We start from the raw sequence: 27750 nt of genomic DNA, 5'->3' as shown, positions 1-27750 counted from the left end.
AAACATCTTGAAACCAAGGTTTTTATTTTCCAAAACATCCTGTAACATTTAATGAAGAAAAACACAATACACAGATAGTAGAGTATTTCAACAAATTATAATATGCTCCCTGGCAATTGAAGGTGAAGGATTATAGGTATACAGAACACAGTGACCTCAGCCCCTATAACACAGCCTCTTAATGGAAGGGGTACAGCAATAGTTACACGGATTCCTCATTCGCACTGCAGGGATGAAAAAGAATGAATGTGTTAACATTGTACAGAGATGTTCCCATAAAATCAACTCCTTTCATATTGTAATTCCAGAGAAAAGCCCCCATTGACTCAAACCCAACAAGCAGTTGTGAAGTGCGCATGTGGCTAAATTCCCGTTTAGTCATTCCCATGAATTAGAGTTTACAATGCTACTAATGTATTGAATTCCTGCTGGTGTAGATTTAGGCTTCTAATGCTTCAACTAAGTTAATAGAAACTAAGATAGTTTCTTGACTTGACTTATGACCACAACTTAGCTCATAATTTCTGTTACTAAAAGAAATATTTGTTAAGTGAGATTTGCCCCATTTTACAACCTTTCTTGGTTGTTAAGTGATTCACTGCACTTGTTAAGTGAATCTGGCTTCCCCATTGTCTTTTCTTGTCAGAAGATTGCAAAAGGGGGTCACAGTCCCCAGGAAATTGCAACCTTCATAAATAGGAATCAGTTGTTGAGCATCTGAATTTTGATCACATGACCATGGGGATACTCCAATGTCATAACTCTGAAAAACAGTCATAAGTCACTATTTTCAGTGCCGTTGTAACTTCAAATGATCACTAAATGAACTGTTGTAAGTCAAGAAATACCTGTATATTCTTGTATTCATTCCCAAGCTTTGAATCAGCTTACATCTGTTCTCTCTCTTTCTCTCTCTCTATCATCTATCTATCTATCTATCTATCTATCTATCTATCTATCTATCTATCTATCTATCTATCTATCTATCTATCTATCTCTCTATCATCTATCTATCTATCTATCTATCTATCTATCTATCTATCTATCTATCTATCTATCTATCTATCTACCTATCTATCTACAAAAGAAATCCAAATCTAAAATGTAGACTAAAAACCTCAGTTCTTAAAAATACTCATCCACATTCATCCCATCATATACATCCATATCTTCGCTGGAGCAAGGTGTTAACACTGAAAGACCCCAGGTCTTCTGCAAAGGTGAGTTTTTAAAACCTTGAGAAAGGCCAAGAGGGTGGGGGCGGTATGAATCTCTGGAGGGAGTTGGTTCCAAAGGGATGGGGCCACCACAGAGAAGGCTTTTCCCCTAGGTCCAACTTTGTGGGACTTAACCGGCTGCTGGGATACATGAGGCAGAAGACGGTCCCATAGGTAATCTGGTCCTAAGCCATGTAGGGCTTTATAGGTCATAACCAACACTTTAAATTGCATTCAGAGACCAATTGGCAGCCAATGTAGCTCATGGAGTGATGGTGAGACATGGGCATATCTTGGGAGGCCCATGACAGCTCTATGCTTGGCAGATCTATGCAATATCTATGCTTGTCCCAAAGACAGTTTCTTAACATGCAATCAGTGAAGGGCTGCAATTTTTTTTACTACCACACTGTGGGCATGGCTTATTTTGTGGGTGTGGCTTGTCAGCCATGTGACCCGGTGGAAGTGGCTTGATGATCATTTGACCGAGGTAGCTTAAAGGTCATGTGACTGGCTTAAAGGTGGCCAAATTGACTTCACTTATGTCAAGGGTTTGGGTTAGGGTGCCTGGCCTCTCCTCATTTTAAAGAGGTACAATTTCCGTTACTATTACTGAACATCCAAAATATACTATTTAATTCTAGGTATATATGCCATATGTGTACATATCTATTACACATAGGCACACAAAAAATGTACATTATCTACTATATAAACTGTATGTGTGTGTACACACACACATGCACAGCTCTTCTAAAATTATGCATGTTCAATCTCATTTACTGCGATAGGAAAAACATACCCAGAGCCCAGAAGGAAAAAAAAGAAAAAAAAAATCCATTTTTTTTCTACCAGTTCTACGTACCTGACCAAAATTTATCTACCGGTTCTACGCGCCTGACCGTACCCATAGGAGGCCATCACTAAATACAATAGTTAAGTTAGTTATTAGTTAGGAGAGAGCATTGTGTAGTTCAATTCCCGCTTTACGTATGGTTTGTATGAGACATATGATTGTTTTTATATTAAGGGTTTTAAATTGTTTTTAACTATTGGATTTGTATTGTTCTGTTGCTGTGGTGGCCCCGACTCTCTGGAACCAACTCCCCCCAGAGATTAGAACTGCCCCTACTCTCCCTGCCTTCCATAAACTCCTTAAAACCCACCTTTGTCGTCAGGCATGGGGGAACTGAAACACCTCCCCCGGGCATGTACAATTTATGCATGGTATGTTTGTGTGTGTGTTTGTTAGAATAATGGGGTTCTTTTTAAATATTTTAAATTTATTTGGATTTATTATGAATTGTTGTGTCTTGCTGTGAGCCGCCCCGAGTCTGCGGAGAGGGGCGGCATACAAATCTAAATAATAAATAAATAAATAAATAAATACAAATCTAATAAATAATAATAATAATAATAAAAAATGCCCAGTGTGGTTTCCCCTCAAACCAAATGGCACTTGGGCTACTAATCCTAGCATCCCCATTGGAAAATTGTACTATTTATCATTCGCCATCCTCCCCTTGGTCAGAGTCCATGGATCCTCAAGTAAAGAGGGCAAAATATGAACATTGCAGGCTCTCTTTTTCTTACCTGTACCCTGTGTATCCTACGCTGTATCCTTAGCTAATATTTGCTGACGCAACTGCTCCATTTTCTGCTCATGCTGTCGCTGACGTTCGTTCTCTTCATGCTCATATCTCAGCCTCGTCAGTTCGAACTCCATCCGCCTCTTCTCCAGCTCGGTCTCGATGGCTATGTCCAGCCTGCTGCTTGACCATTGTGACTCTGCCCCGTTGACCACAATGCGTGGCCCCTGCAGGCCCAGGTGTTCGGTCACCTCATCATTCCGTTGCTCTGTGGGCGGATCCACTTTTTTCCCCTTGGGGGTGGTCTCCAATGGCTGTTCACATTTCGGGCTCTCTTGATGCCCATCTTGCTCGCTGGAGAGCTTCGTTTCTTTCACCTGTGGTGGCTTTTGTACCTGCAAAGCCAGCTGGAGCTCTATCCTCATTTTACCTATCTCAGCAAAGGCCACGGAAGCCGTTTCAACCGTGGCTTCCACAGGGCTACACCCAGATACTTTCTGGCTCACTATCTGGAGGTTTCCTTGGCTCTGGTGCATTTGTGCCATCTTCTCCTCGTGCTGCCTCTGTTTCTCCTTCTCTTCATAGAGTTTTTGCTCGTGTTGTCGCTGCCTCTCGTTCTCCTCAGAGATGTGCTTCAACTTGGCCAGTTCGAACTCCATGCGCAACTTCTCCAGCTCGATTTCTGTGATGGGGTCCAGCTTACCCACAAACTGGTCCTCTTCCACGTGAGCAGCACTCCTGGAGGGAGATCCTTGGCGTATGTGCTCCATCTTTTCCTCGTGCAGCCGTTGCTTGTCGTTCTCCTCATGCTGCTGCTTCAGAACGGTCAGCTCGAACTCCAAGCGCATCCTCTCCAGCTCACTGTCAGTTTCGTGGGTTTGCGTGTGCCTGGCTTTCCGTTGTTCCTGCTGCTCAGCGTAGTCACACGTATCATCTCTGTGGACATTTTTCTCCTTTTGGACCACTGCCTCGAATGGCAGAGGACTGTTTATGATTTCTATCTGCTGCAGGGTCTCCAAGAGCATCATCTGATCTCCATTCGTCAGATTATCAGTCATAGCAGAGAGGTTGGCAGGACATATTGGCATCACTTCACTCACCTCCTAAAACATAAGAAAGGGAGGAAGACATCATTCGGACATTTCTGAGATGGCCTAATTAACACTATTTTATTTATTTATTTATTTATTTTATTTATTTTGTCCAATACACAATACATATTCAAGAGGATAGACATGAAGTATTATATATAAAGAAAAGATATAAAAGTAGAGGAGAAGATATATGAAAGGAAGAAAAGATATATGATATTACCTCAGGGACCGCCTTCTGCTGCATGAATCCCAGCGACCAGTTAGGTCCCACAGAGTGGGTCTTCTCCGGGTCCCGTCAACCAAACAATGTCGTTTGGCAAGACCCAGGGGAAGAGCCTTTATTATTATTTTATTTATTTATTTATTATTTAGATTTGTATGCCGCCCCTCTCTGCAGACTCGGGGCGGCTCACAACAAGTGAAAAAACAATCTACAACAAATCTAAATTACTGTTTAAAAATATTTAAAAGACCCCATATTCTAAACACACATACATACAAACATACCATTCATAAATTGTATCTGCCCGGGGGAGATGTTTCAGTTCCCCCATGCCTGACGACAGAGGTGGGTCTTAAGGAGTTTACGAAAGGCAAGGAGAGTAGGGGCAGTTCTAATCTCCGGAGGGAGTTGATTCCAGAGGGGCGGGGCCGCCACAGAGAAGGCTCTTCCCCTGGGGCCCGCCAACCGACATTGTTTACTTGACGGGACCCGGAGAAGGCCCACTCTGTGGGACCTAATCGGTCGCTGGGATTCATGCGGCAGCAGGCGGTCTCGGAGATATTCTGGTCCAGTGCCATGAAGGGCTTTAAAGGTCATAACCAACACTTTGAATTGTGACCGGAAGTTGATCGGCAACCAATGCAGACTGTGGAGTGTTGGTGAAACATGGGCATACCTAGGTAAGCCCATGACTGCTCTCGCAGCTGCATTCTGCACGATCTGAAGTTTCCAAACACTTTTCAAAGGTAGCCCCATGTAGAGAGCATTACAGTAGTCGAACCTCGAGGTGATGAGGACATGAGTGACTGTGAGTAATGAGTCCCGGTCCAGATATGGCCGCAACTGGTGCACCAGGCGAACCTGGGCAAACGCCCCCTCGCCACAGCTGAAAGATGGTTCTCTAATGTGAGCTGTGGATCGAGGAGGACGCCCAAGCTGCGGACCCTCTCCGAGGGGGTCAATAATTCCCCCCCAGGGTAATGGAAGGACAGATGGAATTGACCTTGGGAGGCAAAACCAACAGTCACTCCGTCTTATCCGGGTTGAGTTTGAGTCTGTTGACACCCATCCAGGCCTTCTCTGTGGTGGCCCCGGCCCTCTGGAACCAACTCCCCCTAGAGATTAGAATTGCCCCCACCCTCCTTGCCTTTCGTAAGCTGCTTAAAACCCACCCCTGCCGCCAGGCATGGGGGAATTGAGATACATTTTCCCCCTAGGCCTTTAAAATTTTATGCATGGTATGTCTTTATGTATGATTGTTTTTTTATATAATGGGTTTTAACTGTTTTTAGTATTGGATTATACTGTTTTGTTACTGTTGTTAGCCGCCCCGAGTCTGCGGAGAGGGGCAGCATACAAATCCAATAAATAATAATAATAATAATAATAATAATAATAATAATAATAATATGAGATAAAGGAAAGACAATTGGACAGGGGACGAAAGGCAGGCTAGTGTACTTATGTACGCCCCTTACTGACCTCTTAGGAACCTGGAGAGGTCAATCGTGGATAGTCTAAGGGTGAAATGTTGGGGGTTAGGGGTTGACACTACTGAGTCCGGTAATGAGTTCCACTCTTCGACAACTCGATTGCCAAAGTCATATTTTTTACAGTCAAGCTTGGAGCGATTAATATTAAGTTTGAATTTGTTGCGTGCTCTTGTGTTGTTGCGGTTGAAGCTGCAGTAGTCATTGACAGGAAGGACGTTGCAGCATATGATTTTGTGGGCAATAATTAGATCGTGTTTTAGGCGTCGTAGTTCTAAGCTTTCTATATCTCAGTCTTTCTCTCCATATCTGAGGTGGAGAAGCTGTGGCCCTCCAGATATTTCTAGCAACTCTAGACAGCACTAGCAGTGGTAACAGACATTGGAAATGACACTTGTTATATATGGAAGGAAAAGTTTATCTTCCCTTGCAATACACATTCATAGAAACATAGAAGACTGACGGCAGAAAAAGACCTCATGGTCCATCTAGTCTGCCCTTATACTATTTCCTGTATTTTATCTTAGGATGGATATATGTTTATCCCAGGCATGTTTAAATTCAGCTACTGTGGATTTACCAACCATGTCTGCTGGAAGTTTGTTCCAAGGATCTACAACTCTTTCAGTAAAATAATATTTTCTCATGTTGCTTTTGATCTTTCCCCCAATTAACTTCAGATTGTGTCCCCTTGTTCTTATGTTCACTTTCCTATTAAAAACACTTCCCCCCTGAACCTTTTTTAACCCTTTAACATATTTAAATGTTTCGATCATGTCCCCCCTTTTCCTTCTGTCCTCCAGACTATACAGATTGAGTTCATTAAGTCTTTCCTGATATGTTTTATGCTTAAGACCTTCCAATGGTTAGGACATTCAAATGGTTTTAGGTCCCAGAACAAACTGATTTTGTTCTGAACAAATGAAAATATCGAGTTCTCATCAATGGCACTCTAGAAACCCATCATGGAAAGTGTGGAGAAATACATTGAAAAAGCAGATGTATACAAACAAACTATATTTATTTATTTATTTTATTTATTTATTATTTGGATTTGTATGCCGCCCCTCTCCGAAAACTCGGGGCGGCTCACAACAAGTGAAAAGACAATCCAATACATAATCCAATTAATTAAAATATTATAAATTAAAGGTCAACTGAGTGAAAGGACAAGAGAAGATCCATAGACTGGAAAAAATAATAATTGTAGTTTCACTGTGTCCATGATTTTTTTTTAATGTAGTTCTCTTCCACAGCACTGTTTTCAGTTTCCAAACTCTCAGATGTCCTTTCAGACTAGTCCACACTGTCCTCACTACAACCAGCCTCTAATTCCAAAGACCCTCACATCTGGAAGTGGTCCTTCCACATGGTCAATGGGAAAACATGAAAACTGTCTCACAATGCCACAGTTCTCACTCTTGAATCATTATTTTTAAATAATTGGCTACAAACTTCTCAAAATCATTTAGGTAAGATGAGTGGTCTCTGGAGAGGGGCGGCATACAAATCCAATAAATAAATAAATAAATAAATAAATAAATAAATAAATAAATAAATAAATAAATAAATAAATAAATAAATAAATAAATTAGGTTAACTAACTGATTGATTGATTGATTGATTGATTGATTGAATGAATGAATGAATGAATGAATGAATGAATGAATGAATGAAGTTTGCTAAAACATGCTGCAGCCATTGAAATGAGGGAAAGCAAGCATGGCATCATCACTCTATTCACAATTGAAAAGAATGGTGAATAATCACATTTGGCATCGGGAAGCCATGGTTATATGAGGGGAAGGAGATGGCAGGTGAAATCTTCTGCCATGGGAAAATATCCTACTCCAAAGCTACATGGAGCTCCAGACGTTTCAGCTGAAAAATAGATTTGCATTATTTTGATTTGGAAAGTCGACCTGGAAAGAAATTAGCTGAGCTAAATAGGGCCATTGTTTATAGGAATCACAAAGGGGGTCAATTAATCCTAGATTGCAAACACTGCATACGAAAGTGAAGTGAAATGAAAAAAAAAACCCCCCACCCAATTCTTCAACACAAATTCAGAATTTCCTATTCTGTTGTAGAAAGATCTTTATAAAGATGATGATTCTAGCAACTGATATGATTTATTCTGAGATCAGAGCTCCTTCCTCCTTTACAATTAGGGAATATAGCCAGGGAGTCCCAAACTTGAGGTGTCTGTGACCACAGTTGAAATTTTGGGAGTATGTCATACAGCAGTGGTCTTCAAACTGGGCAACTTTAAAAACTGTAGGCAAAGCTGGCTGAGGAATTCTGGGAGTTGAAGCCCACAAGTCTTAAAATTGCCAAGGTTGGAGATCCCTGTAATACAGCGCTACTATATCTGGACTACAAAAACCTGAACCATGAGTGACATCGAAGTGAGAATGCTAAAAATATTCATAGGGATTTTTTGGGGGGGGCAGGCCAGTTATGCTAGAGCTAATCTTATGAACATTTTTACTAAATGTTTGAAAAGTTAGGCACGGTCATCCATCAAACACCGATATAATAGAAAGGATTAATTCACAATCCTGGTCATAGATTTCTGTATTTTTCTCCTACCTGAGGATTTCTGCATCTGAAATGTGGGGAAATTCCATATAAATGATTAAGAAAAGCCTGGATTTTTTTTAAGATTGTTGGAGTAGTGGTATAAAATCCAACCCTTTTTGTCCATAAAATAAATTTAAAAACTTATTTCTTAGTGAGATGCCATTGACCTCTATTCCTAGTGAGTCCATGGACAAATGTATTTGTTTGTTTGTTTATTGATTGATTGATTGATTGATTGATTGATTGGATTTGTATGCCGCCCCTCTCCGTGGACTCGGGGCGGCTAACAACAGTGGTAAAAACAGCATGTATAAATCCAATACTAAAACAGCTAAAAACCCTTGTTAATGTGTCAATGTGTCTTTACATGGAAAAAAAAGTACAAAAAAGTATTTTTTTTAATACTGCCTCCACAGTGACAGGACTCTCTTACAGCTTTGGTCTGGCCTTCTCATCACCTCCAGATCCATTTATGAAAACTGGATGTCCTTGTTCTATAATTACAGGAGTACATTCTGACCTGGGAATCTGGCACCCAAACTTGTCTAAATATTCCAACCATGTCCATACTGTTTTCTTGACAACCATGGAAAAGGAGCTTGCAACATCATCATCTTCCTACTTTGATTTTGGAGTGCCTTCTTTACATCTGCAAGGTCCCACCTGCCTTCATTCCTATTATGGATAACCTTTAGCCTTAACCTTTCCTTTTGACCTTACAGACAAAGATGTCCATTACAAAATATTATGTACCACTGCAATTAATCCCAGAATCACTGTGACATTTGAGCCCTCCCACCATATGAAGATGATAGTTCGCTGAGAGGCAGATAAAAAAACTAAAAAAAGATAAAAGAGGACAAAGAGTTACTCTACTTAATAATAATAATAATAATAATAATAATAATAATAATAATAATAATTATTATTACTATTATTATTATTATTATTATTAATAGAGAAATTAGTGAAATACGAAGATCTAATAATCGAGCTGCAACGACTCTGGCATAAGCCAGTGAAAGTGGTCCCAGTGGTACTTGGCATGCTGGGTGCAGTACCAAAGGATCTCAGCAGACATTTGAAAACCATCGTAATTGACAAAATCTCCATCTCTCAATTGCAAAAGGCCGCTTTACTGGGATCGGCAAACATAATTCGCCGCTACATCATGCAGTCCTAGGTGCTTGGGAAGCGCCCGACTGGTGATGAAATACGAAATCCAGCATAGTGATCTCGTTTGCTGTGTTGTACTGAAATAATAATAATAATAATTTATTAGATTTGTATACCGCCCCTCTCCGAGAACTCGGGGCATCTCACAACAACATAAACAGTGTACAAATCCAATTTTTAAAAATACAATTTAAAACCCTTATAATAAAATAAAATAATCACACAATCCAATCAAACCCTACATCAACCTTAACAATTGGGGTGTGTGTTAATTTCCCCGTGCCCCAAAAGGCAGGACAAAATTCAACAGATTTAAATTGCAAGAGAGGAGATATGGGAGAATTAAAAAATATATAGTCTATAGTCTATCAAACAGGGAAAGAGAAATGGGGGGGGGGGAGGATGCTGGATTATTAATTTTATGGTACAAGCTTTCTAAGGAAACATCCACTTTGCTTGAAACTGAAGATGTGGAAACAGAGAAAGTAAGGTCAAATAAAACATGAAATATCTAAACATGGTTTTCAAAGGTATAGAAATAATAAAACCAGCTAGAATCTTTTTTTTGTGAAATGTGAGGAAACTGTAATCCCAATTAATATCCCCAATGAATCCCAGAGAAATTTTTGGGAGGCCCATCCCAGTTTATCTTCCCAATCTACCATGCAAGACTCTTGTGAGGATAAAGTGAATGAATTGTGCCTTGAGCATTTTTGAAAAGAGTTTAGATCTTACCATGGAGAACCTGGATACCAAAGTGAGAGATATAAGTATCTTGATAGTAATAAATGTACAGATTAAATTAAATCTGTCCTTTTGCCTTCAGTCAGATCCCAACTGTCCTGGTTTCCAAAACCAGATTATTCAAATCTACATTCCAGGCTAACTGTCTTAATGATGTCACAAGTTCCAGACTCAGCTTCCTCCAGGCTCTCTTCTCACAGCACTGCTGGCAACTTGCAGGGGCTTAACTGTATCTATTAAGGGGAGGGGGAGTCTTTTTAACAGACAGATGTTATTTGTTGTAAGGAAAGTCAAATGTTTTTTTGAAAATACGAAGAAAGGCAAAGGGAATCTGAGACCGAGTATACTTAGCTGTCTGATATGTCATATGTATGACATGTCTGCATATCAGACATCAATACAATTGAGAGTGTCCAGAAATATTTCACAAGAAGAGTCCTTCACTCCTCCTCCCGCAACAAAATGCCTTACTACGCTAGACTTGAAATACTGAAATTAGACAATTTACAACTACACAGCCTCCGAACTGATCTAACTGTAGTTCACAAAATCATATACCAAAATATCCTTCCTGTTAATGACTACTTCACATTCAACCGCAACAACACACAAACACGTAATAGATTCAAACTAAATTTAAACCGCTCCAAACTAGACTGCAGAAAATATGACTTCAGCAACAGAGTGATCAACGCCTGGAATGCACTTCCTGACTGTTGTTTCTTCCCCCAACCCCAAATTCTTCAATCTTAGATTGTCTATAGTTGACCTCTCCTCTTTTCTAAAAAGTCTGTAATGTGTATAAGTGCACCATTGTGCCTACCGTCTCTATCCTACTGTCCTACTGTCCTATTGTCTTTTTTATCATTACAGTGATCCCTCGATTATCGCGGGGGTTACGTTCCAAGACCTCCCGCGATAATCGATTTTCCGTGGTATAGTGGTGCGGAAGTAAAAACACCATCTGCGCATGCGCACCCTTTTTTTTCCATGGCTGCGCATGCGCAGATGGTGGAGCCGGTGGCTGGGGAGGTGGATTCGCAGCCCCCACCAGCCCGATCTCCCTCCGGTGGCTGGGGAGGTGGATTCGCCGCCCCCACCAGCCCTTCCTGCTCTGGGTCAGAGCTGCGGAAACCTTCGGCTTGCCGAGGCTGCGTCTGACCCCTTCGTTTTTATTGCAGCGAAGGAGGCAAAGCAAGGCTCCAAGCTCGCCTGCTGCCGCCGCCGCTACGCCTCCGCCGCCTCAGCCACCCCCTCTGCTCTGCAGGGACCTCGCATGCCACGATCTCCCTCTCTCGCCCTCCCCGCGCTTCTCCTCGGCGGCGGCCAAGCGGTAGACCCGAACTCTCCCGGGTCCCTCTCTATCCTATCCCCACCACCACACACACACACGCCGCCGCCATCCACCCCGCTGGGTTCCCTGCTTGCTCTTCGCCTTCTCCCGCCTCCGAGGCCGACCAGCCCAAGCCACAACCTTTAGCCGGAGGCGGACCTCGCAACCAATTCCGCACAAGGCACCAGAAACCCTGGCAGGCACAAAGCGGGGGCACAAGGGGAGCTGCCTGGCAGAGGTTGCTTTTTTTCTTCTCGTGGGCAAGTGGAGGGGGGGAGAGAGAAGGAAAGAGAGAGAAGGAAAGAAAGAGATGAGAGAGGGAGGAAGATAGTGTGAGAGAGGAAGAAAGAGAGAGAGAAATGATAGAAAAAAGGGGAGAAAAAAAGAGAAATGAGAAAATGATTGAAGCAGAGAATGACAGGAAAGAAAAACAGACAGAGAAGTGACTCTTGGTGATGATGTATGACATCATCAGGTGGGAAAAACCATGGTATAGCAAAAAAACCGTGGAGTATTTTTTAATTAATATTTTTTGAAAAACCGTGGTGTAGCGTTTCGCGAAAATCGAGACCGCGAAAATTGAGGGATCACTGTACTTTCTATGTTATGTTTCTATGTTTATATAAACTACTATCCTATGCTTGATTGACAAACAAATAAATAAATAAACAAATAAAATAAATTAGTTCCTGCAACTGCTCTTCGTATGTTTTAGTTTCCAGTCCCCTTATGTGCTGTAAGGATTGGATAAGCTAAATCCATGTGCAGATGGAACAGGTCCCTGCAGCTGAGGACCCAACAGGAGTATACAAGATTATTTATTTAGTTGTCTGCAAAGAGATTTGATTGATGGAACAATTGGAAAGGATAGTTCAGAAATAAGCAAGGATAGCTGGAGTGCTGGGATTCCATGCTTAGGAAAAAGTTGTTTTCTGTTGTGTGTACTCCCTTGCAGCGTGAGGAGTTTTCAGATTCGGAGGATGACTGGGATTTAGAGATCATAAATCATAAATGTTAGTGTAGACCACGGAATTAATGACATACAGATGAGTTTGAGTGACTCAAATGGGGGAGACCACAGATGGAGGGATGCTCGTTTTCGAAGGTTGCAGAAACACTGGGAAGAAAGTGGGTGGAGATATTAGAGAGTAATTAATGAATGAATTATGTCACATCCGGGTGTGAAATGGAAGAACCGCTGAATTTGTTCAATCTTGCAAAAAAGAATGGCTGCATCCCAAACTTACTCTGAAGCGTAAGCATGATGTGTGTTTCTTTATGACTCCTAGCTAGCCCTAATTAGCCATAAATTTTAGAATGACTTGTGGAATGTCTTTCATGTTACTTCCAAGCTTATCTACTTAATTGCTGAGATAAAAATGATGCGGAAAGAAAACTGCCTGCAGTGTTAAAATGTAGAGGAGAAAATAAAGAGGATGTTTTACCTTGAGAGGCACTGAGAATTCCTTTATTCCAAGTATTATTTATTTATTTATTGGATTTGTATGCCGCCCCTCTCCGTAGGCTTGTATTATACGAATCAGCCTGAAATCAGAACAATTTTTCCCCTCTGAGCTCACAAAGAAGCCCAAGAAATGAAAATACTGAAACTTTTCTAAGTGACTGAAGATATCAAATCTAGGATAAGAATACTTGTGGGAAGAGGAAATGAGACAATTAAGAAACTACTGTATCCATAAAATCCTACATAGAAAAGCCTGTATGGTAGTGTTTATATAGTATGTTGTGCATAGGCCACTATTCAATATATCAGAAAAAAGCACAGTGTTAATATAAAAACTTTAAAACATCATTGTACTTTCGAGAGCAGTGTGTATATATCTGGAAAATTCCCTTTTTCTACACCTCAGTGTGGATTGTGGAAGAAAGTGACTGATTAACATTTAAGCGAATTAGAAACATAGAAGATTGGTGGCAGAAAAAAGACCTCATGGTCCATCTAGTCTGCCCTTATTCTAGTTCCTGTACTGTATTTTATCCTAGGGTGGATATATGTTTATCCCAGGCGTGTTTAAATTCAGTTACTGTGGATTTACCAATCACGTCTGCTGGAAGTTTGTTTCAAGGATCTACTACTCTTTCAGTAAAATAATATTTTCTCACGTTGCTTCTAATCTTTCCCCCAACTAACCTCAGATTGTTCCCCCTTGTTCTTGTGTTCACTTTCCTATTAAAAACACTTCTCTCCTGAACTTTATTTAACCCTTTAATTAAAATACATCATTGAATAGACCAAATCACAGACTGCTGATAAATTTGTAGTCCTTCTCAGCAAGATATTAAAAAAAACCCTCCTTTGATGAGATGTGAGTGGACAGGAATCCACACTTATTCCTTAGCAACACTTTATCTTAACTGTTATGACAACAAGAAAATTCTGTCATCACAGTGTAGAACTTTTTTGACATCACTGCTGTGGCAGTTTAGGAGGGAATCAAGGGCCTGAGTTTGCGTGTGTATTAAATCAGGGCAGCTGCTTTTAGGACTTCTAGATGGGGCAAACAGGAGAATAGAGACCGTTGCCTAAAAATCAGAGACCGACGTACATTTCTTGCTGGGAATAGATCTACGATGGTAAGAAATTCTAATACATTACTAAGTTAAAACCTGTGGAAAGGGAATACTTCAATCCATTAAATAAAAAATAAGAAACACTGCATTGTATAAATAACACCCATTTGCAAAATTAACATAAGCCCAGGGCAGGCAGAGTTGAAAACTTGTATGGCCCCATTCAGGTTGGTGGGAAGATTAAACCAATAGCTTAGTGAAATCATAGGTCTACAATGTGAATTGTCTGGAGAGTTTTGACGTAGAGAATGGCACATGTCAAAGGGCCCTGCTGAAAACAGGTCAAAAGAAGGGATGCATTTTCCTTTTAGAACTTTTTCTGTAGTGATGGGGCGGAAAATAAGAAGAAGGTAAGTAAAAGTCAAGGACTCCCTGCAGATTTTACTCTGCTGGTCATTGTTGATTCTAGAGGGCAGTGCTCAGCTCCGTTTTAAGGCTGTTGAGCCAGTGGTGCCCAAAGCTGTTTCTGTGGTCAGGTGGCTGGCATGGCATCACCGAGCACTGCTATGGTCCCATCAAAGTGGTACCTATTTATCTACTTGCATTTGTATGCTTTCGAACTGCTAGATTGGCAAGAGCTAACTGGGAAGGGCTTTCTCTGTGGTGGCACGACCACTCGGGAACCAACTGTACCCCTGAGATCTGTACTGCCCCCACCCTACTGGCCTTCTGGAAAGCCTTGAAGACCTGGCTCTGCCGGCAGGCATGGAGCCGTTGAGCGAATGATACCCCTTTTACTTTTAGTTCCGGCCACAATATGTGTGAGGGATTTTAAAATTGTTTTTATATTGTTTTTATATGATATTTTGTTGTAGGCCGCCCAGAGTCCTTTGAGAATTGGGTGGCATACAAATTAGATAGATATATAGATAAATAGATAGATAGATAGATAGATAGATAGATAGATTGAGAGAGAGAGAGACAGACAGACAGACAGACAGACAGACAGACAGACAGACAGACAGACAAATAGATAAAGCAAGCAAGCTGTGGTGAAGATTGGAAGCTTACCCCATCACATGGTGCTCAGGTTTCGTACCTGGGTTGCTGGCTTTTCAGCCAACAAGACCCACCCTTTTAAAAAAAATGTCAAATCTTTTAGAACAATTAATTAAGCCAGGAATTAAAACAGCATTTCCAAGCGCTCAATAGCTGTAGTTGAGAATAACTCCTAAGATTTGATCCCTAGTTGGGATCAAATCTTAAGTCATCACGACCTGGGAAAAGTTTTCTTTTTTTAAAAAAACTTTTTTTAAAAAATTATTTTTTGCAAACAAACATAACAAACACAACATATAATATTTAGTGGAGCTACAGTCGCTCCGCTCAGAATAGAAGTCTTCATTGTATAGGGAAAAAAAAGGAAAGACCTTATTGTTGTTTAACACCATCTACAAAATGTATGAAGATATCTATTATAAAATAATACATAAAAACACATCTAAAGGTTTATAAAAATATATATGGAAATTTTTAACTTGTAAATTAAATCAAACTGAAATAAAGAAGATAAGAGAGGGAAAAATGTACATTTATATTGTAAATAATCACAATCTAATATGCTATTGCTATTAATTTCAAATTTTCAAAGTAATATAACAACAAGCTTATCTCTTTTTCTTTTTATCCCACCAAGTTTATACCTTCTGCCAAATATCATAAAATTCTGAGTCTTCTTAATGATGTTTGTTGCCCCCCTTCTTGGTAATTACAACACATTCAGGGATAACCCCTGTAAAAGAAGAGTGCAGAATCTATGGTTTCCCAGAATTCAATCTTTCAAGAGTTTCAGCTGGCAGGACAATGGAGAAGCAGATAGGAATATGCCAGGTTTTCCATTCCTGCAGAAGATTTACAACTGGTATTCTTTTTAAAAAAATGTGTTTTGTTGAAATTCTTTAAAAACAAATCATACACAAACATATGTACAAACAACCAAATAAACAAAGGAAAAAACAAAACAAAACAAGAGAAAAAACACTTACAAATAACAGTAAATATAAACTTACAACTCGGATGGAGATATATATTCATAGGTTAATAATTATAAAAAAGAAAGTTCATTCTATCACTGCTTTCCGTTCATTTAAATTCTGGCGATACAATCGGCATCCAAGTTAATTAATTTGGTTATTAATTTCTACATATAACATCAATTAATTATTAAATATATTATTATTATTATTAATTTCTACTTATAACATCAATTATTATTAAATATATTATTATTACTGTATATATTTAATACTTAAAATCCTAAAAATCATCAATCTAAATATCTATTACACAATTACATACAGTGATAACTCGTCTTACAAACGCCTCGTCATACAATCTTTTCGAGATACAAACTTGGGATTTAAGATTTTTTTGCCTCTTCTTACAAACTATTTTCACCTTACAAACCCACCGCTGCCGCTGGGATGTCCCACCTCCGGACTTTCGTTGCCAGTGAAGCACCTGTTTTTGTGCTGCTGGGATTCTCCTGAGGCTCCCCTCCATGGGAAACCCCATCTCCGGACTTCCATGTTTTTGGTGATGCTGCAGGGGAATCCCAGCAGTGCAAAAACGGGCGCTTCGCTGGCAACGGAAGTCCAGAGGTGGGGTTTCCAGTGAGGGGAGCCTAAGTGAAATCGCAGCATTGCAAAAACACAGAGGTCCAGAGGTGGGGTTTTCCATGGAGAGGAGCATCAGGGAAATCCCAGCAGCGCAAAAACGGGCGGGGTGAATTTTGGGCTTGCACGCATTAATTGCTTTTCCATTGATTCCTATGGGAAACATTGTTTCGTCTTACAAACTTTTCATCTTAAGAACCTCGTCCCGGAACCAATTAAGTTTGTAAGACAAGGTATCACTGTACTTATGTTTATAATCCCAAAATTATAGTTCTATTAAAATTCTACATCTGGTATTCTATGGGTTATATACAAGTCCTCCCTCACGGTATCTGATCTGTTTCAGGAAATAGCCAGAGAACGCCATTCATCTTCTGATTTCTCCAACTTTGAGACAGAGTCCGTGCACCACACAGACAAGGAGATTCAAGCAGACCTGGATCATACGAGCAACCTGGAAGGGTCCGAATACTTTTATCAAGGAGGCAATGTGGAATTCAAAGACATGCAGGCAGGAATTGAGTTTGCTGTGCAGATAACCCCAATTAAAGATTCCAAAAAGCAGAAGGAAAACATGGTGAGAAGGAATGTGGCAGAGGGTTGTGGGGAAGTCTTCATTTTGCCTTTTTTTCTACCTTACCATTAGGCAACGGGCCATCTCTTCTGGTAAAAATAATCCCAAAAGAGTAACATATTTGTAACGATAATCAGCTCCATAGATGAATGGATGGCAGAGAGTTTCAGACTTTCTGTTCCTGAAATCCTTTGGGTCTGCATACTGTTCTCCTAGCTCCTCTTGAAGTAGTGGTTTGGTCGCTTTTGCTTCTCCCATATTACCTGCCCCCCCAACCTGGCATCCATCCCCCAAGTTTGGCATGAGAAAGAAAGGTGACTAAAAGGTCAAAATGCAAAAATTAAAGAAGGAAATCCTGATATGTTCTTAGTTGGGCACCCTTTGCATGGATGATGAAATTCCAAAGTTTAAGAAGTTTAATTCAGACAAGTACCAAACCAGAAATCATCCAGGCCAGCTCAGGAAGAGAGTTTATTGCACAGAAGAGTAGTTAGTGTACAAATAATATCTTTACAGTGTTCTGGTCCCCTGAACATAGCAACACAGAAACACAAAAACACAGAAACACAGAAACACAGAAGATTGACGGCAGAAAAAGACCTCATGGTCCATCTAGTCTGCCCTTATACTATTTCCTGTATTTTATCTTAGGATGGATCTATGTTTATCCCAGGCATGTTTAAATTCAGTTACTGTGGATTTACCAACCATGTCTGCTGGAAGTTTGTTCCAAGCATCTACTATTCTTTCGGTAAAATAATATTTTCTCACGTTGCAACAAGGACTCTATTTTTCATATTGTGGGAAAAGATCAGATACAGTTAATTCATTCATTTTGAATGACACAAGAATTCCTAGACATATAACAAAAATAAAATAGAGGCAAGGTAACCTGGAAGTGGAGCTCTCACCTCACAATCAGCAGGCTGTGAGTTTGATCCTAGGTAGAGGCAGATATTTCTCTCCTGGGTGCAAAGAAAAATATATGCTGTGAACTCTGCGTAGGCATCAGGAGAGGCATCTGGACAATAAATGTTCACCTCCATTCAGTTGTCCTGACTCCCTTTGATGAAAGGGATTACAGGTTTGTTAAAATAAAAAACATGAATATAGTAGTACCTGTAGATACGAGCTGCTCCGCATGCGAGAATTCCAAGTTACGAGCCACGACGGGAGTGAAATTTCTGTTTGACACCCAAGCTCAAATTCGGGATACGAGCCGAGTTTCCACTAGGTGGCACAAGAATCCTTGCTTCTGGTTATCTCGGTGGGGAAAAACAAAGTCTAAAGCCATTTGTTCCAGATACGAGCTGATCAACATACGAGCTCCGTTCTGGAACGAATTAAACTCGTATCTAGAGGTACTACTGTAGTACGAGGATTATCTGGAAAGTAAGGTTACAAGGCACGTAGCTTTCATGGGGAATGTTCACGGGGGAAGTTGATATTACTGTCATGTAGTGGGAAGCCAGCGGAAGAGAACAAGCGTGCCAGTGGTCAGTAGATCATTGACTGGCGTTGTGGTGAAGGTTAGAGATCCCTCCAAGTGTGAAATGCGTACTGTAATACACTACTTGAACACTAAGGGCATGAACGCTGCTGCAATGGGTGCCCAAGATTTGTGCATGATAGGTGCCCAAGGTTTTTCTCACCGATTGCTGAATTTTGAGGTTTTTGGCTGAAGGAGAATGGGTATGGTATTACGTACTGCATTGATTGACATTTGCTTAAGCCCAAGTTTCATCTCCTGTCACTATACAGTTGAGAAAAGCCTCCCCTTCTTTAATGCTGGGCTCTTCGCTAATAGCCCCCCAGTGAGTTAGGAATGCAAATTCAAACACATACACACCAGCACAGAAGAAAAATGGAAATAGTTTATCCGAAACAGTTTTGAAAGCACACACTTTAAGAAGAGCCAAATTTCTCTCACCCAGATAACAGTCCTGGAATTCAGCCAAAAGCAAAAACAAAAGAGCAATTAAGGCAAACGGATAAATACCCACGTGCACACTCCCCAACACAATTTATCACCAAACACATTAACCTAATTGCCTCAGCAACAGGTGTTCTCCCTTATCTTCGATGATACCTGCGCAGCTGGTCCCTTCTTGTCATGAGCCTGCGCATATGGGCATCTACCAGCGAATCCTCCTCCGAGTCTGACGTCTCACTAATGGGAGCATTAACTGATGGGCTGGTTGCACCCCTCTCTCCGTCTGATTCCCGACTCCCACTTTCTGACCTTGGCAATGAATCTTCACTATCAGAATCTTCTGGCAATTACACACATCTCTGTGAACCCGAAAATTCCCCTGAAGCAACGTCAAAATTCCCCATTGCAGAAGCTGGCCCAGAGCCAACCACAACACCTTCAAACTCAAAATGGTCAAGAAATTCTCAGGCAGCACTGACTGTCAATTTTGTGTGCTTCGGTAAGCATCTTGGGCACCCATCACAACAGTGTGCAATTCTTCCTTTGTACTTTCCTATATTCTTTTCCCTACACTAGCTTAAGTTCAACATGTGTGAGATGAGTTCATATGCTTAATGCTATTCCTTAACATAAAATAGGATCTGAAACAACTAAGATGTTCCGTACATATTTCTAAATAAGTATAATGTCAGTTTTTTTCTGAACGCCATCACTCTACTAAACAAATAATTCCCTCAACACTGTCAGACTTTCTACTAAATCTGCACTTCTATTCTACTAGTTTTTCTCATCATTCCTTTTACCCATTTCCTCCCATGTTGACTGTATGACTGTAACTTGTTGCTTATATCCTAATATTTTTATTAATATTGCTTCTTCATTGCTTATTTGACCCCTATGACAATCATTAAGTGTTGTACCACATGATTCTTGACAAATGTATATTTTATTTTATGTACGCTGAGAGCATATGCACCAAGACAAATCACACTTGGCCAATAAAATTCTATTCTATTCTATTCTATTCTATTCTATTCTATTCTATTGATCAGGGGAAGTAGGGTTAATCTTTATGGCCATGAGGTACTGAACAGACTGAGTCATGCTATGAAATGAAGAAGCATGATGGTGTTATAAATTCATAAAAATAACAAACATCCGCCAAAGAGGTAACTTTTTATGATTTTCCTATATTATTTTTCCATTTATAAAGGAATTCTTCTCAGATTCCCGGAGGTGGGTTTCACTCCCACAGTAATTAATAAGAGAAGCATCTTTAAAAGTAGATTAGGCAATGCATCAACTATTTCTTATTGTCAGCTGGGTTTTTTTTTCAAGACCAGCGAAAGACAGGAAAAAATCCAAATATTCATTCAATACAAGATGACCTCACCTGCTTCTCACAGCAATGGAATAAAAAAAGTGTTTTGAAGTAAACTTCCTTTTTGCTTCCAGTTGTCTGAAAATGACTCACTATTCCTGGAAAACTCCATTATCTCAGCCATTGGAATGATCCTATCAGGCCAATGAGTTCTGCTTGCACTTGGACAGAAACGTTTGGTCAGCTTATGAGAAGAAGAAAACATGGATGAAACTGACCTCGATGTAGTTCTGCAGAATAGAATAGAATAGAATAGAACAGAACAGAACAGAACAGAATTCTTCATTGGCCAAGTGTGATTGGACACACAAGGAATTTGTCTTGGTGCATATGCTCTCAGTGTACATAAAAAGACAAGATACATTTGTCAATAATCATGAAGAACAACACTTAATAATTATCATAGGGTACAGATAAGCAATCAGGAAACAATCAATATTAATATGAATCTTAAGGATACAAGCAACAAGTTACAGTCATACAGGTATAAGTGGGAGGAAATGGGGGATAGATATTTCCTGTAGTTCCTGTGGCCGAATGCTATGGGCAAAACATAAAGACTAAAGTCATACTTTTTAATTTCAGGATGCTGCAAGGGAGACTCCGGGTTCTTCCTACTTTCCTGATGATATGACAGAAATCTTAGACAACAAGAGTCAAGCAGAGCAGATGGTAATCACCACACAAAGAGGGGGCAATGCTATGCTGCCGGAAATATACCCCAGGATAGGTGAGGCCAACAGTTTGGAAAGGATGGGTAATCTGAACAAAAGGCAGATCACAAACACTGATCTTGACTTGGAGAAGATGAGGTTGGATGGTGCCATGGTTAGGCTAAAGTACAAGCATGAAGATAATGAAAAGCGACGTCTGCATGAAGAAAAAATGGAACAGCTACGCCAAAAGTCTTCTTCTCAATCAGTAAGTGGGGAGGCATAACAGGCAAATAAGAAACCTTTTAATAAAAACAAAAAGCTGATGGTGCCCTGGCTCTAATCTAATAGACTCTTAGCCAGTGGTTGGCTCCCAAGGGAACGGCCAGGAACGCAGTTCCGGTAGCAAAATTTGGACCTCCACCCCAGCACACCCAATTTGCACTGAAAGATGGTGAAGCAAAATGCATAAGCCACGCCCACAGTGTGGTAGTAAGAATTTTGGTGGCCCATCACTGCTCTTAGCCATGGTTACTTTGCTGGTATTGAGCTATTAAAACCTTCAACAGCTTAGTTCCATACTACAATCTATGTTTACAAATCTCTGTCTGTCTGTCTGTCTGTCTGTCTGTGTCTGTCTGTCTGTCTGTCTGTCTGTCTCTCTGTCTCTCTGTCTCTCTGTGTCTCACTGTCTCTATCTATCTATCTATCTATCTATCTATCTATCTATCTATCTATCTATCATCTATCTATCTATCTATCTATCTATCATCGTCTGTCTGTCTGTCTGTCTGTCTGTCTGTCTGTCTGTCTGTCCGTCCATCCATCCATCCATCCATCCATCCATCCATCCATCCATCCATCCATCCATCCATCCATCCATCCATCCATCTATCTATCTATCTATCTATCTATCTATCTATCTGGTTGGTTAGTTAGTTAGTTATTAGTCCAGTATGTATTTGATAATATACATAAATGTAACATTATTTAAATACATAAAATGGGTATAAATGAAAGGGAATATTTGGACAGGGATGATAGGCACGCTGGTGTGCTTATGCACGCCCCTTACAGACTTCTTAGGAATGGGGTGAGGTCAACAATAGACAGTTTAAGATTAAAATTTTGGGGATTTGGGATGTAACCACAGAGTCCGGTAGTGAGTTTCAAGCATTAACTGCTCTGTTGTTGAAGTCATATTTTCTGCAACCAAGTTTGGAGTGGTTCACTTTAAGTTTGTATCTGTTGTGTGCTCATGTATTGTTATGGCTGAAGCTGAAGTAATTTACAGATAGGATGTTGTAGCAACTAATTTTATGAGCTATGCGTAGGTCAGTGATGGCGAACCTATGGCACGGGTGCTACAGGTGGCATGCGGAGCTATATCTACTGGCACATGAGCTGTTGCCTAGCTCAGCTCCAACGTGTATGTGTGTGCTGGCCAGCTGATTTTTGGCCCACACAGAGGCTCTGGGAGGGCGTTTTTGGCTTCCAGAGAGCCTCTGAGGGCGATTTTACCCTTGGCTCCAGGGAAACATTTGGAGCCTGGGGAGAGCAAAATAGAAGCCTACTGGGCCCACCATAAGTTGGTAAACAGGCCTCCAGAGGGCTTCTGAGGGGCAGGGGAAGCTGTTTTCTCCCTCCCCAGGCATTGAATTATGGTGCCTCACATGGTCACTCACACATGCACAATAGTGCACATGCACGCTCTTTCGGCACCTGAGAGAAAAAAGGTTCACCATCACTGGCTTAGGTCATGCTGAAGGGAACGTACGTCTATGTTTTCTAAGCCCAGAATTTTAAGTCTGGTGTCGTAGGTTTAAGTTTGTTAAGCTTGTGTTGTTACCGTTTATTAATAACGACAGAGCTTTCTTTAATGCACCAACCTTCGGAGTCTTCGGAGAGGGGCGGCATACAAATCTAAGTAATAAATAAATAAATAAAATAAACCTCTTTCAAAACTCTTTCAAAACCATCACAACTGGAAGCCACCGACTTGGGGAAGGCTGCTGTTAAGAGTTCTGCAATCTCTTACGAAAGGGGATTAATAATCAAAGCAGTTCCAGTTTCTATGTTACAAGCAGCCTCAAGAAATTTCCAGCATGAGCTTTCAGAAACAAGTGGCCTTAAAAACCAAGGAAAGGGGAACTTAAGCTGGTGTTTCTGATTTTTGACAGGGCCCATCTCCATGTTCCCATGGATATTTCTCTTTGGGAGATGCTATCTTGCTATTGCTTTGTTCCACTTTGGAAAGAACAGAAGAATTTTGCTTCTGTGCTTGAGCTGCAAAGACAATGTAGGGGAATGGCTGAGATGCCAAAATCCCAAGTCTAGCTAATATAATTTTTATGGTTATTAAAGTTACTGCTTGCGATTTGAGAAGGCAAACAGAGGCAGTTGTGCATCATTCTAAAGGGCTGGGATTCAAAGATAGTTTTTAAAAAGAGGAAGTAAGTAAAGGAGTAAATATTTGTTTGTTTTGTCAAGTACATATTGGTGGTATACAACGTTATAACAATATTTCTATACATGATACTAGTAAGAGAGAAACACTAAGACAGGGGATGGAAGGCACTCTGGTGTACTTATGTAAGCCCCTTACTGACCTTTTAGGAATCGGGAGAGGTCAACAGTGGATAGTCTAAGGGTAAAGTTTTGGGGGATAGGTGATAATACTACAGAGTAAGATAGTGAGTTCCATGCATCAATTACTCAATTACTCAAGTTGTATTTCCTGGGGAAATAGTATCACAATACATGTCTGATCGCATGAGCTACTGTTATGATGCAGTAACATTTTTACTTAGTTTTAGTTAAAGTACACTGCTCAAAAAAAATAAAGGAAACACTTAAACAACACAATATAACTCCAAGTAAATCAAACTTCTGTGAAATCAAACTATCTACTTAGGAAGCAACACTGATTGACAATCAATTTCACATGCTGCTGTGCACGTTCAACTTTGTACAGAACAAAGTATTCAATGAGAATATTTCATTCATTTAGATCTAGGATGTGTTATTGAGTGTTCCCTTTATTTTTTTGAGGAGTATATTTCTATGTGGCTTCTTCCTGCAAAGCTTATCAGGTAAATGATATACTGTATAGGGGAACTCTTGAGAAGATTACCTTTGGGCAGTGAAGGGCTACCAAAATTTTTACTACCACACTTATGCAGGACTTATGCAGGACACCCTGCATTTTCTTTCAACATCTTTTAGTGCAAATTGGGTGCTCTGGGATGGAGCTCCATTTTCGCTACCTCACTGTGTCCCCCCCCCCGTCCCGGCAGTAGCCCACCCCTGTCTTTGGGTCTATTATTTGGCATCTTTAAGGTCTTAAATATTTCAACCAGTGGAAGAGACAATTTGGAGAAGGAGCCTAGCAGTGGTCAGACTAAACCTGCTCATTTATACACATGACAAGTGTATAGGTGTAGTTTAACCCCCAGGTACAGTATTTTATTTTATTTATTTATTTAATTTTGTCCAATACATAATACACATTGAAGAGAATAGATATGTAGTAATATAAATAAAGAAAAGAAATAAAGAAAAGAATAGAAGAAAAGATATAAAAGTATAGGTGAACATATTTGAAAGGAAGAAACGATAAATGAGATAAGGAGAGACAATTGGACAGGGGACGGAAGGCACACTGGTGCACTTATGCACGCCCCTTACTGACCTCTAAGGAACCTGGAGAGCTCAATCATGGATAGTCTAAGGGAAAAATATTGGGGGTTAGGGGTTGACACTACTGAGTCAGGTAATGAGTTCCATGCTTCGACAACTCGGTTGCTGAAGTCATATTTTTTACAGTCAAGTTTGGAGCGGTTAATATTAAGTTTGAATCTGTTGCGTGCTCTTGTGTTGTTGCGATTGAAGTATGCTATACATTAAGGAAATATAAATATTTTACAAACACTGTTGCTCCCTTTTTTTTGAAATTTGCCTCAAACACACGGGCCTATTAACAACTTCACCGTTGTTTCTTTTTTGTTCTTTTCCCTTACAGATTGGACAACAGCTCCACGAATTATTCCGGCCCCAGAACCAGTATGCCCTATTTTTTTTCTGCTTCATCTTTATCCATGTTATTTACACAGCAAGGGAGCTGGTTTTCTATTTTATTACAAAGCATCACATATTCTGCTATGGCATTTTGGTGTATCTTGGTTTCTTGAAGATTCTCATGGATTACAAACAGAGAAAAAAACAACCTTGGAACAGCAGCAGACTCTAAGCAACAGAAACAAGAGGAAGGTGGCTCACTGAAGTTTATGTGTCTCATCTCTTTGCCCTTATTCTTTTGCCCTTGCTTGTTTCCTAGTGTGCCTGATGAATGCAGGTTTTGGTTTGGCTGTTGAAGGAATTCACGGTATCTTCTTTCTTGAATGTTATATCCCCCTCCCCTCTCCCCCTTTTAAGGCTTTTTAAAGAGCTGCCCTCCATCTGAGCATTCAGTCTTCAATATTAATAAATTGACATGGAATTTGAAAAAAAATTGTGGATACCTATCTATCTATCTATCTATCTATCTATCTATCTATCTATCTATCTATCATCTATCTATCTATCTATCATCTATCTATCTATCTATCTATCTATCTATCTATCATCTATCTATCTATCTATCTATCTATCATCTATCTATCTATCATCTATCTATCTATCTATCTATCTATCTATCTATCATCTATCTATCTATCATCTATCTATCTATCTATCTATCTATCTATCTATCTATCTATCTATCTTATATCTATCTATCTATCTATCTATCTATCTATCTATCATCTATCTATCTATCTATCTATCTATCATCTATCTATCTATCTATCTATCTATCTATCTATCTATCTATCTATCTATCTATCTATCATCTATCTATCTATCTAACTATCTATCATCTATCTATCATCTATCGATCGATCGATCGATCGATCTATCTATCTATCTATCTATCTATCTATCTATCTATCTATCTATCTATCTATCTATCTATCTATCTATTTATTAGATTTGTACACCGCCCCTCTCCGTAGACTCAGGACAGCTCACAGCATACAATTAAACAATTCATGACAAATCTAATAAATTTAAAAAACATTTAAAAACCCCATTATTAAACCAGACATACACACAGACATACCATACATAAATAGTATAGGCCTAGGGGAGGGGGGAAATGCCTCAATTCCCCCATGCCTGACGGCAGAGGTGAGTTTTAAGGAGTTTACGGAAGGCAAGGAGGGTGGGGGCAGTTCTAATCTCTGGGGGGAGCTGGTTCCAGAGCGTCGGGGCCGCCACAGAGAAGGCTCTTCCCCTGGGACCCACCAGATGACGGGACCCGGAGAAGGCCAACTCTGTGGGACCTAATCGGTCGCTGGGATTCTTGCGGCAAAAGGCAGTCCCGGAGATATTCTGGTCCAATGCCATGAAGGGCTTTATAGGTCATAACCAACACTTTGAATTGTGACCGGAAATTGATCGGCAACCAATGCAGACTGCGGAGTGTTGGTGTAACATGAGCATACCTAGGGAAGCCCATGATTGCTCTCGCAGCTGCATTCTTGCATATTGATGCTTTGAGGAAGAAGTACAGTGGTACCTCTACCTATGAATGCCTCTACTTATGAACTTTTCTAGATAAGATCCGGATGTTCAAGATTTTTTTTGCCTCTTCTCAAGAATTATTTTCCACTTACAAATCCGAGCCTCCAAAACTGTAACCGGAAAAGGTAGGGAGAAGCCTTTGTGGGGCCTCTCTAGGAATCTCCTGGGAGGAAACAGGGCTGGAAAAGGCAGGGAGAAGCCTCCATGGGGCCTCTCTAGGAATCTCCTGGGAGGAAACAGGGCCTCCATCCTCCCTGTGGTTTCCCCAATCACATGCATTATTTGCTTTTACATTGATTCCTGTGGGAAAAATTGTTTCTTACAAACTTTACTATTTAAGAACCTGGTCATGGAATGAATTCAGTTCGTAAGTAGAGGTACCACTGTATTGGACTAACTAACTAACCAACTAACTAACTAACTAACTAACTAACTAACTAACTAACTAACTAACTAACTAACTAAATAAACTATTTTTTAAGTGGACCACATATTAAACATTAAATTCCAAGTGAAATTCAACCATAGAAAACACACTTGCATTAGTAGAATAGAACTGAAGAAAAACTAAATTATCTAATGTCCCCCAGGTGTTTAAAAGGTTTTTTTCTTTTATGTGCACTGAGAGCATATGCAGCAAGACAAATTCCTTGTGTGTCCAATCACACTTAGCCAATAAAGAATTCTATTCTATTCTAAAATGTAATTAATTCATTCGTGGCTCAGTGGATTGAGTGAAGCCAGCCAGTGTGATTGGATGATACAGTGCATTTTATCAACAAAGGCAATTAGACTAATAAAGTAATAGTAAAATTAGCCTCTTTACAAATGCCCCACTGACCTTAATAACTCTGGTAAAACAAGATCAGGTAAACTTATACACACAAATGTCTTTGATACATGCACATGCACACACAGAAGCTGATTTATC

General features: G+C 40.1%; 2 protein-coding genes across 2 annotated transcripts in view; one reads left to right on the top strand and one right to left on the bottom strand.

The window, feature by feature from the left end:
• Positions 1-25707, top strand: part of LOC139161825 (transmembrane protein 247-like) — a 47746-nt gene extending 22039 nt beyond the window's left edge. The window contains exons 2-4 of the mRNA XM_070741455.1: positions 17003-17233; positions 21130-21465; positions 25219-25707. Of these exons, the coding sequence (XP_070597556.1) occupies positions 17162-17233; positions 21130-21465; positions 25219-25446 (636 nt within the window). The 5' untranslated portion in view covers positions 17003-17161 and the 3' untranslated portion in view covers positions 25447-25707. The remainder of the gene's footprint in view (positions 1-17002; positions 17234-21129; positions 21466-25218) is intronic.
• Positions 4-27750, bottom strand: LOC139161818 (GRB10-interacting GYF protein 2-like). The gene is made up of 3 exons (XM_070741442.1): positions 27661-27750; positions 2811-3909; positions 4-224 (listed from the first exon to the last, which is right to left on the bottom strand). The coding sequence occupies exon 2, from the start codon at positions 3892-3894 to the stop codon at positions 2827-2829; it is 1068 nt and encodes a 355-aa protein (XP_070597543.1). The 5' UTR covers positions 3895-3909; positions 27661-27750; the 3' UTR covers positions 4-224; positions 2811-2826.

This window comes from Erythrolamprus reginae, chromosome 1, assembly GCF_031021105.1.
Source record: "Erythrolamprus reginae isolate rEryReg1 chromosome 1, rEryReg1.hap1, whole genome shotgun sequence".
NCBI classification, from domain to species: Eukaryota; Metazoa; Chordata; class Lepidosauria; order Squamata; family Dipsadidae; genus Erythrolamprus; species Erythrolamprus reginae.
The sequence above is the reverse complement of the archived record's forward strand: the minus strand, read 5'-3'. Positions and strand labels throughout refer to the sequence as shown.

Excerpts from the sequence above, each read along its gene's own strand:
- LOC139161818 (XM_070741442.1), bottom strand. The coding sequence starts at position 3,894 with ATGCCAATATGTCCTGCCAACCTCTCTGCTATGACTGATAATCTGACG.